General features: G+C 38.8%; 1 protein-coding gene across 1 annotated transcript in view; it reads right to left on the reverse strand.

The window, feature by feature from the left end:
* The window catches only part of DEPDC5 (DEP domain containing 5, GATOR1 subcomplex subunit), a 2,513,958-nt gene that overhangs the window by 834,431 nt on the left and 1,666,806 nt on the right, over nt 1–12,721 (reverse strand). Inside the window, exon 33 of the mRNA XM_044068865.1 lies at nt 4,828–4,890. Coding sequence (XP_043924800.1) covers nt 4,828–4,890 — 63 coding nt within the window. The remainder of the gene's footprint in view (nt 1–4,827; nt 4,891–12,721) is intronic.

Raw genomic sequence — 12,721 nt, forward strand, 5'->3', positions numbered from 1 at the left:
CAGTACAGAGATGCACACTTCACACATCCACGTACAAGGCACAGAGGCACACTACTTTAATCCATATTTGTTTGCCCTTTCGTTGACAAAGTTTGCTGATGACTGCAAGTTGGGGGCAATCACTGACCCCCCAGATGATGTTAATATCCTACAGAAAATTCTGATGCTTAACAATTGGTGTCAGAGCCATGGCCTCAAACTAAATGTGAAGAAGTTCATAACAACACCCTTTAGAAAATAAAATACCCTTGCAAATTACAACACTGATAGCACCCCCAATGGACCCAGTGGTGGGAGATCTGGGTACTCAGATAGATAGTAATCTGACCTTAGACCACCATGTGTCCACAGTTGTAAGGAAATCCTCCTACGTGGCTCAACTTATAAGTAAGGGCATGGCATCCAGATCTAAGGATGTCATAGTACCACTGTACCCGGCCCCCATCAGACCAATATTCGAGTACAATGCACCTTTTGGCATGTACCTCGCCAGGCACCTACAACAGTTGGAGCATTCTCTGAGGTTTCTCACCAAAAAAATGTAGGGTATAACAAGCATGTCATATGCAGACTGATTAAAAGCCCTATCATTGTATTCAGTTTCCTTCTGATTAATGAGGGGCGATCAGTGTCTGATTTACAAGGCAGTCTCCGACCCAGCACTGATGGAAATGTTGCATATTAGCAAAACTAACTAAACGAGGGTCACCCGCTCCAAATATCTAAACCTGATCGCTGACATGAATAGATCGTGCTGGAGAGACAGATATGTGCCCCAGAGATTGTCCCTCCTTTGGCATGGGCTTCTTATTCATGTGAAGTAAAGCCCTTCCCTAACCATTTTCAAGTGGTCTGAACTGATGGATGGGAAACCATAAATTCACTTATGGGGTGGCACCTATGTCCCTTACAGACAGAGGAAGTCTGTAAAAATAGTCAAAACCCTATATGCTGACCCTTATCTTTCCCCTATGGATAGAAAATTGGTCAAAATCTGGGTAAAACTGGCTAGGCTTGAGCTGTTAGCCTAGTAATCTCCAGTGAATCTATACATAGTGCACTGATGAACCCCCAAGCAGATACATATACAGTATACAAAAGCACCCTATGTGCATCTGGTCTATATTATATGAACGAAAGTTCAAATAAGCGAACGCTCTAATGAGCGAAAATCCTGGACATCGGGGGTGCATGTTGTGGGATCGCAGTACAGTGAAAAATGGAATTTTTGCCCTTTCCACACTGTAGTGCGATCTTGGAGTTGGAATATATATTTAGCGGGGAGTGTGGGGGGCTGTTCCCCCCACAATATTGTTTTCGATGTCCAGGATTTTCGCTCATTGAGTGAACGTTCGCTTATATGAACTTTCGTTCATATAACATAGACCCCGTTCATCTATATGCAGTGCACAGACACATCCCACAGAGATGCATGTGCAGTGTACAGATGCACCCACAGAGATGCATGTGCAGTAGAGAGATGCACCCTGGACAGATACATTTGCAGTGCATGGATGCACCATATGCAAATCCATATCCAGTGCACAGACACACCCCACACAGATGCATTGCACAGACATACACTATACACATCTATATGCAGTTCACAGATGCATTCTATGTGAATCCTTATGCACTGCACAAACCTACTCTACACAGGTATATGTGCAATGCACAGATGTATGCTACACAGGTCCATGTGCAGTGCACAGATGCATTCTATACTGATCCATATGCAGTGAACAGACACATCCAATATGAATCGATATGCAGTGCACAGACACACAGTGTGAATCCATATGCACTGCACAGAAACACCTTACATGAATCCATATACAGTGCACAGACTCACCCTACATGAATCCATGTGCAGTGCACAGATGCACCCTACGTGAATACATGTGCAGTGCACAGATGCACACTACACAGGTCCATGTGAGGTGCACAGACGCACACTACACAGGTCTATGTGCAATGCACAGATGCACACTACACAGGTCCATGTGCAATGCACAGATGCACACTACATGGATCCATGTGCAATGCACAGATGCACACTACATGGATCCATGTGCAATGCACAGATGCACACTTCACAGGTCCATGTGCAGTGCACAGACACACACTTCACAGGTCCATGTGCAGTGCACAGATGCACACTATTTGGGTCCATGTGCAGTGTACAGACACACACTATTCGGGTCTATGTGCAGTGCACAGACGCACACTACACTGGTCCATGTGCAGTGCACAGATGCACACTACACGAGTCCATGTGCAGTGCACAGACGCACACGACACAGGTCCATGTGCAGTGCATAGACGCACACGACACAGGTCCATGTGCAATGCACAGATGCATTCTATGTGAATCCTTCTGCATTGCACAAACGTATTCCATACAGATATATGTGCAGTGCACAGATATACACTACACAGGTCCATGTATAGTGCACAGACGCATTCTATACTGATCGATATGCAGTGAATAGACACATCTGATGTGAATCAATATGCAATGCACAGACACGTACAGTGTGAATCCATGTGCACTGCACAGAAACACCATACATTAATCCATATGCAGTGCACAGACGCACCCTATGTGAAAACATATGCAGTGCACAGATGCACATTACACAGGTCCATGTGCAGTGTACAGACACACACTATAAGGGTCCGTGTGCATTGCACAAACACACACTACACGGGTCCATGTGCAGTGCATAGACGCACACTACACAGGTTCATGTGCAGTGCACAGATGCCCACTATTCGGGTTCATGTGCAGTGCACAGGCACACATTACACGGGTCCAGTCCATGTGCAGTGCATAGACGCACACTACATGGGTCCATGTGCCATGCATAGATGCACACTACACAGGTCCATGTGCAGTGCGCAGATGCATTTTATGTGAATCCTTCTGCACTGCACAAACGTAATCTACACAGATATATGTGCAGTGCACAGATGTACAATACACAGGTCCATGTATAGTGTACAGACTCATTCTATACTGATCCATATGCAGTGAACAGACACATCCAATGTGAATCAATATGCAATGCACAGACACGTACAGTGTGAATCCATGTGCACTGCACAGAAACACCATGCATGAATCCATATGCAGTGCACAGACGCACCCTGTGTGTAAACATATGCAGTGCACAGATGCACACTACACAGGTCCATGTGCAGTGTGCAGACACACACTATAAGGGTCCATGTGCACTGCACAAACGCACACTACACAGGTCTGTGTGCATTGCACAGATGCACACTACACAGGTCTGCATGCATTGCTCAGATGCACACTACACTGGTCCGTGTGTGATGCACACTACATGGGTCTGTGTGCAGTGCACAGACGCACACTACATAGGTCCATGTGCAGTGCATAGACACACACTACACAGGTCCATGTGCAGTGTACAGATGCATTATACACAGACCCATGTGCAATGCATTGACACATGTAATGCATAAGCATATCCTACACTGATCCATATTTAGTACACAGAAGCAGTAAGAAGTGAAGGGGTTATGTTAAGCATAAGATGTATACATTGTGACTCCATCTATGGGCAAATCCCTTCAGATCCTGGATGTATGTATTAATCTGCACAAAGTATAACCTTAGATATCTTGCTATATTTGCTAGCTCAAACAGATTCAGTTTCAGTAGTTCACTCAACCTCAACTGGCTCTTTCAAACTATTATACTGTTTCACTAGTACCAAATGTGAGAACTGGTTCTCTAATGAAATGTCAGCACTCAAAATCCTGAGTGCCAAAAAGCCCAAAAAGAATGAAAGGACAGAGAAAAGCAAATCTTAAGAATCATTCTTCTCCTTAAAACTTCTTTTTGCAAGGGGACCCCCCCCCCAAACTTATGTAAACCAACTTTGAGCTTGCCATACCTCAGAAAAAGGGAATATTCTGATAAGACTGCATCTCAGACTTAGTATATGTAAGTCCGTTCTTTCGGCCATTCAGTCTCCACATTTCAGGACTTGCACTAGCAGGCCCTGACATTTCAAATGGTTACCATGAGATTTTCTGGATGAGTTTGCTCCTCTCACTTTGCAGATGATTTTTGTGGCTGTCCCAATACGGCCCAGTCAGCCATAGTCAAACCACATTGTTGGATCTTCATTTCTCAGCAAGGTGTAACTGCACTTTAGGGGCAGCAGTAAGAAACTATGCTCAGCAAAGGCCACTTTGTCACAGTTACTAGAATCAGCTTCCAACAAATCTGCCACCAGCAGTGATGAAGCATCAGCTACCCCACCCTCCACACCATATAAGGAAACCACATCATCATCTTCATCATCTCCACAGCATCTTAAAGGTTAAGAAATGTGCAGAATGGATGGATCAGGTGGTTCTTATCCATTACCAAAGTCATTTCTGTCATACTTCCAAACATGTACACAGATATGAAAAATATGTGCAATGTATTTGTGTGTAACCTTTTTGTCTTCACATAAATATGCTGCGTCTCTCTCTTGTACATAAAAAAAATGTAAATAAAGCTATATTTTCTTTCTCCCTCATAAACACATCCTACATAGACAGTCCTATACATGGATATATACCTATGTACATGAATGAATGTACCTGCTTGTACATGTGTGTCACACACACACACACACACACACACACACACACACACACACACACACACACACACACACACACACACACATGAAGTTACTTCAGACTGCTGTAAGTTAACTTCAGTGGGAAACCCCATCCAAAAATACAGACATAGTTCTGCTAACAGTACACAGTAATGCAGTCAATCAAAAAGACACTGACCTGTGGAAAAAAAGGAGATGATGTGTGTGGACTGCGGACAAACTCCAGGTGGAAGACACCATCCTGACACCAGAAGCAGCCAAGGAAGGGGGTAGGAGTGATAATGAAGCAGTGACACCAAATGACAGGAAAATAGACATACAATTTGAAATCATTACATAAAATAAACATCAAAACACAACAGAAACACAGAAATGCACATTCAAAAAGTCAATGACAAACTAGAAGAACACGGACAACTCTCACAGACAGTGGTCATCATAAAGAGGAAGGACATACTTTTTTAATCATTCCTGCTACTCTGACATAAAATAAAATGGTGTAAAATTGGAATCTACATTTTACTTGTTATACAGAAGACTTTACATAAGTGTATCTGAGGAGACAATCAGACCAGATACTCAAAAATCACACTCTTACCGTGAAATCAGAAGTTACTGAAAAATGGGATATTTATGTATGACCTAATGTAACTCCAGTTCCATGAATATGACAGATCAGGGCAGTCTTATGCAGAACTGCAATCCATGCTGCAGGCATAAATGCTCAGCAAACCTTTCAAAACAGTGGGATGGGCCTGCCACTTGATTCTTCAATGAGCTACCCTTGTTAGTGACAACAAATGTTCAGCTGGAAGGAGAGGTGAACCCTACCGCAGTTCTGTCTTTCCAATACAATAAAGAAGAAGAAGAAATAATGCAGAGGAATCCCTCACACACTGGATGTAAAAAAAATCCTCCAAATGAGAAAAGAATCACCCCAATGAGAATTGCCACTCAATGTATGGAGGGTGCACTCATGTCCTCATCAGCCATCAGGACATAACAGGCTTAGTAAATGAGTCCCATTCTCTTCAATGGTGAGTAACCACCCAGGGGAACACGGCAGACCCTCCCTACTCATTTTCTTCTTGTTATTTCACAGGCCAGAGTTTGACCAGTGTTCCACTTGTTAAAAGTGATCATTGGTTTACTTTTTTTTTTTTCAGAAAATAATGTCCTTATTTTGGAAATTAGTCTCTGCATTTACATCTTTGCCTCTGCTACCAACTTTCTACTGTTTTACTGAAGAATGTACATTTTTTAATTGTAGCCTGTTTTACCAATATAATTCTAAACATATATATATATATATATATATATATATATATATATATATATACACACACACACATGGCCTTGAGCTTGGTCAGTGTGACCACCATTTTTTTAAGGATCCTACATGATCTAATCAGGCCAGAGGTATGATACTGTTAGGAGAAAATGTGCTCCTGAAGGAGGTCACTGCTGGAAGGCTATTACCACCACACAAAAAGATTATTCACTCTTAGGGTTAACTTCAGTGTCATCCTAATGGAGCTACGCAGAATAGATCATTTATCACTGATAATGACAGATACTAAGAAGGCACTGTAGTTTTTGTAGACTGTGAATGCAAACAATCTCAATACAAGGAACAGTCATCAGAGCCTTATCAGCTGGATGGAGAGGTATCTAAAACTCACTTTTACCACGTCCACACATCAACACTTAAGTATATGCTGGTGAAGCAGCTATGGCTCCTGTTTCATGTCCTTTCTTCATAAGAAACTACTAAAATGGATTTCCAAAAAGGTCAGAAGATTCATCTCCCATAGAAGACAGGGCAATTGTTTCCTTGAGTAAAATGTTGCATTTCCTACTTAGTGTTCCTTCAGCTAACCTGAATCCCCCCCAAAATCATAACCCAACAGACCTGAATATACTTCCTATGAAAGAACACTGGCGCAGTCACCACAAAAAGAATCAAAACTTGTCTGATATGCCTAGGGCTTCAGCAGCAAATGTGATCTCACGCAACTCAGAAATGGAGTTGAGTTGGTATCTTCTGATCTATCAAACTATCCATTGTTCTCTGTGTCTTCTAACAACAGCATGGCATCCTTGACAGAACTGTCCTTCAATTACTTCTTTTGGAATAGAGGTTACTTAATAGGCTTCCAAAACACCATGGCCAGCAGGATTAATCAAAAGATGTTTGAGCATTTAGATGGGACTTCCAAGATGCGTACACAATGAGTAACAGCTTAATTTCACCTTTCCCAGTGTGAAAACAGAAACTCAAAAGACAGAGACAGTAAACTTGTATTCTTGGGTAAATTTCAGTAACTGGATAGACAGTGCACAGCCTGGATGTCAGCAAAAAAAAAATTCAGAGAACCTGAAAGAAAATCAATCACAAAAGTGAGAGAAAACACTGACTGTGAATACTTCTGCAGCTGTTCAGCAAAAAAGCAGTGCAAGTTCCAGCTTTGGTACAAGACACAACTTCCAGTAACCTGGAGGAAAAAAATAAGTCAAATGGGGTCTATATTATAAGATCGATGGTTGAAAACATCAAACACCATACGGTCGATGTCTTCAAACATCGAACTCATAAAAACAACAAAAAAAAGTATCCTAACGGGTTTAAGCAGGGGGGCAAGCCCCCCTGCACCCCCGCTACTTAAATATACCAACTTCGAGACTGCACTACATTGCAGTAAATGGAAATCTCCCCTTACGGAGATTTCCATTTACATGTTCGATGTGTGCTTTCGCTATTCTCGTGTCGACAATATCAGCTTTGATATTTTCGGCTTTCGAGAATATAATATAGACCCGGTCAAATGTACTTAGAGCTGATTAAAATAAATGAAACACTGAAAGAATATATCAACTCGCTGAATTATTCTTTGTGGAATCTTCTTTATTAATAATCCTTCATCAGACATAGCAGCCATATTTAAAACACAGATCATCCAATCACTTACTCCTTTGTAAAGCAGGCAGGTGGTCTATGCTCTTAAATCTACTATCCACTTGGATTCAGCTAATGCTGTTCTGTGCTGAATATAATATTTACAATGCATCTGAACTGTGTGTGTGGGATTAATCTCTATATGTCTGAATAAAGCATTGCTCACTTGACATGTTCTAATATTACTAATAAACCTTCAGCATGTTATTTGTCATACCTACATCACATTGTTCACAATTGGCCATATATACTTCCTTTAAATATAAAAGTTTGTGTCTTATCAGGATGTTTATATTCAGTGATATCTATTGTAGGTCTCTTATTCAAATATGTCTCCTTACATAACAGGTCCTTGAGATTATTGTTTCTCCTATAATTAAACATCCTTAAGACTAATATCACTTCTTAGGATATTCAATTGTTCTGAACTATATTGCATATGTCACCATACGTAAAAAGTATTTTAGGTTGTTCCTTGCTACTACTACATAATCCTGTATCTATTTGTCTGCCAATAACAGGGCCTTGCATCCATGGCCTATTCTTTGTCTTCCTATGTAATACATTGTTACTAACCACCTTACTAACTATGCTCCTCTCATAGCCCCTATCCAAAAAATGTCCACTCAACCTAGAAAGTTCCTCATCACAATAAGTATCTTCAGAACATACCCTAGATATCCTACCCACTTGGCTCTTGACGATATTGGGAAAGATATGCCTCGGGTGCATGCTGTCATAGGATAACAATGCATTTTGCCAACATTGTTTCCTGTACAATTTCGAGGTGAAACCAAGGTTACTCTGTTCCACACAAACATCCAGGAACTCTGAGTATTTGGCACATCCACAAATCTGACATACAAAACTATGTACTTATTCCATTCCTGATTATTAAGAATTGGTATTGAACAACAATGTCTTTATAGGACCAGGGTCCATATACAGACAAGCACAGGGGGTAGCTATGGGCACCCCCTGTGCTAAAATTTGGTTATGTCCAAATGGGAAACCAAGGAAATTCTTAATAATCAGGAATGGAATAAGTACATAGTTTTGTATGTCAGATTTGTGGATGACGTTTTTATTTTGTGGGGGGGATATTTCTACCTTTGAGAGCTTTTTAGCCTTTCTCCATACCACCACCACTTTTTTGACCTTTAGTGCCAAAACATCTTTTACTCAGATAGAGTTCCTGGATGTTTGTGTGGAACAGAGTAACCTTGGTTTCACCTCGAAATTGTACAGGAAACAATGTTGGCAAAATGCATTGTTATCCTATGACAGCATGCACCCGAGGCATATCTTTCCCAATATCGTCAAGAGCCAAGTGGGTAGGATATCTAGGGTATGTTCTGAAGATACTTATTGTGATGAGGAACTTTCTAGGTTGAGTGGACATTTTTTGGGGGGGGCTAGAGAGGAGCATGGTTAGTAAGGTGGTTAGTAACAATGTATTACATAGGAAGACAAAGAATAGGCCATGGATGCAAGGCCCTGTTATTGGCAGACAAATAGATACAGGATTATGTAGTAGTAGCAAGGAACAACCTAAAATACTTTGACATATGCAATATAGTTCAGAACAATTGGAATATCCTAAGAAGTGATATTAGTCTTAAGGACCATGTTTAATTATAGGAGAAACAATAATCTCAAGGACCTGTTATGTAAGGAGACATATTTGAATAAGAGACCTACAATAGATATTAGAGCAGGCACATATCCCTGTGGCAACTGCAAGGTTGTCAAATATATTAATAGCGACACTGAATATAAACATCCTGATAAGACACAAACTTTTATATTTAAAAAACACTTAGTATATATGGCCAATTGTGAACAATGTGTAGGTATGACAAATAACATGCTGAAGGTTCGATTTTACAGCATATTAGTAATATTAGAACATGCAATGCTTTATTCAGACATATAGAGATTAATCCCACACACAGTTCAGATGCATTGTAAATATTGGATATTCAGCACAGAACAGCATTAGCTGAATCCAAGTGGATAGTAGATTTAAGCGATGTTTTACCAATTAAACATGATCTGTGTTTTAAATATGGCTGCTTTTTTGAATTATGTCTGATGAAGGATTATTACTTTAATAAAGAAGATTCCACAAAGAATAATTCAGCGGTGACCTGTTTATCTGGTTTGGTACAACAGGTCTTTAGCATAACTTGTTATTTTTGCTTGTGCTCAATATATCAACTCAAATAACAAAAGGCTGGAAAACTGAAGAAACTTTAAACAGATGAGGTGATAAAACTGCAAAAATCAGGTCAGAATGAAGACAAGGCTGGCTGAATATGAGACTGCTCAAGAAGAGATATTTCAAAAAAACAATACAATTAGAAAACACAGCATGTAAAGAACACCTGAGATTTTCTGCTGTACCACAGATGATGAAAGGAACAGACTGTATTAGTTTTATGAAAGTACAAATAAGCAACTCGTCTGGTATTCTGCAGCAGAAGTTCTTAATTGAAAGGGCACATCTTGTGTATGCTCCAAACCTGGCCATGAGAAAGCAACCTAGACCTTAATAGTAAAGATGCAATTCTACCAATAGAAGGAGTTGATTCTGACAAAACTGTGGCAGGAAGACACAGTACTAAAAGTGAGAGACAGTAGAGTGTGGAAAATTATTACTCACTGTCCACCAGGCAGAAGACGATTACATTTATTCCACTAATCAGAAAATGTCAAGAAACAGGTGTGAGATTCATACTGCTATACTCAGCTATCTTCGGAATATTCTTTCCTGGAGGAAAAGAATCATTTTTGATGCAGAACATGCTAAGCGGGAAATACAAGAGTTTGTCCAACAAAAAGTGAGCTGTGAAACACAGAGAGATTCTTCTTCTTGTTCCTCTGGTAATAAAGACCAGAGACAGACTGTGCCAGTGAAAACTTTTTCAATGTTTCAATGGAAAATGCTTGAGAGACAGATAAAAGCACAAGAGTTGACTAGAAGAACTGAGAGTAAGTCGGAAAAGAAGCAGAGGCAGGATATGGGAGATGGAGATAAACAGAAATAAAGAACAGCAATAGCAGGTATGACATTTGGATAAAAAGACCAGTAAACAACAAACCAAATGCCAAAAACAGAGGTCCACCAATAGTATAAAAATATATAAATTTTATTGAGCGCTTTTCGTCTCACCACAGAGACATCATCAGAATAAATACCACAGCTTCAAATGCATATACATACATCTCAAACACAACCCCATTGTTCCAAATGTTAATCACATAATTAATTTAAATAATTAATTAAAACATAGGTTAGACAAAGTTGTACTCTTCCCATTTGTTAAAATAGTACCTAAAGTCTTTATTTGCAATATAATATTGTAGAAAATAAACGGTCTAAAATCATTACAAAAACATCAACACACACACACACACATATATATATATATATATATATATATATATATATATATCATATGTTTAAATAAAATTCTTTTTACAATTTTTTGTTTGCCTTAAACTGTAACACTGGTACAATAGATGTACTTTCATTTAGACCAGGTGGGAAATATGCCCCCAATCTAAGTTGCCACATTAATTCTCTAACACTTAAAAAATCATTTCTACTGTCCCCTAGGGTTCTGCATAACATGCTGTAAAATACCAAAACAATTTTTAAAAAAGAATTGCACACTAGTGTACATTTATGCAAGGCGTTCCTCTCATTTTTATTAACAATATCATACAAATGCTTGTAAATCCAAGTTTTAAGAGCTTATTCTGTTTCGTCAACATAAAAAGCCATACATACAAAACATTTAGCCAGGTAAACAACTCCTTGGGTATTACAATTTCCATTCTGAAAAACTACCTGCAAGTCTGTTATATAATCTAAAAACTTGCTCTGTTCTTTTAAAATATAAACACACTGTTTGCAACACCCACATTGAGTTGTACCAGAATTCTTTTTATCCTGATCAAAAATACATTACTCTCAAGCTTCTTAAAAGCAAGCATTGCCTAAGTTAGCTATTTTCTTATGCAATGATTTCAATTTAATAAATTTCTTCTCAAATAAAAAAATCAAATATTTCAAAAATGCACATTACTTTGAATTGTTCTAGATTTATTTGATGAATTATATGAACTAAAAATACATGTTTTTAGCTAGAGGTTATCCAAAGAATTTAGTAGAGTCCATATGCTGTGAAGTGTATAAGGAATGGGGAGGCTAGTTACATAGCTCCTATTAGGTGTTCATTTAATGCCAATGTAATAACACAGGAAGACAAGGGAAATTTAAGAGAACACTTACTATACATTATAATACATGTGCTAAAGGAATTAAAAAGATAATTAAGAAGTGGAATATTTTAAAGTCAACCTGCTCTTTTTAGAAATATTTGGAGGTGAACCTACATTTATTTACAAAACTACCCACAATTTTAAAGGTTATTTGAGAGTAATGCAAGACTTGAAGCAGAGTCTGGTGTAGAGAGATGGAAATGAACAGGAAGAAGACCAGCAACTCTGAAATTAGTGAATAAATGGAAGGCTATAAAGCTTCTTATCACATTTGTGAAATATGATTTTGCAAGAAAAAGTAGCTGAAAAGCACTAGACTTTTGCTGACTGTTAATGCACTGATCATATTACATGTAGAATTAGGATATTTTCTGTTTTTATTTTACTGACTTTGTAAAGCATATATTCTACATTACATCATCAGAATGACACTAAAGCGGGAAATTAACTGTACATAAAGCAATTTTTGTTCTTATTAGTATTTGTATAAATCATTTGATGATACAAACTGTGTATTATACACAGTAAAAGTTTTGAGTAGTGTGTAGTCAGGGATATTTTAATTATGGGGCAGTCTTTTCAGTGACTGTTGTATGTGTTAAAGATATTACAGTAAACAAGTACTTTTTTAGTTTTAAGACAGGTTTTGCAGTATAACACAGAAAAACTGGATGGACAAAAGCAAGTTTAATGTTCATATGCTGTGATCTTGGGCTGCTGGGGTAGGGGTGGAGTGCAAATGCATTAGCTATGTTTTTATTTTACAAAGGTGAATGTCCAGACTGAATGTCTAGATTACTACCTTTGGTTTAAACTGTAAAGAGGT

Source organism: Protopterus annectens, chromosome 4.part0 (assembly GCF_019279795.1).
Source record: "Protopterus annectens isolate FY-2018-M chromosome 4.part0, PAN1.0, whole genome shotgun sequence".
NCBI classification, from domain to species: Eukaryota; Metazoa; Chordata; order Ceratodontiformes; family Protopteridae; genus Protopterus; species Protopterus annectens.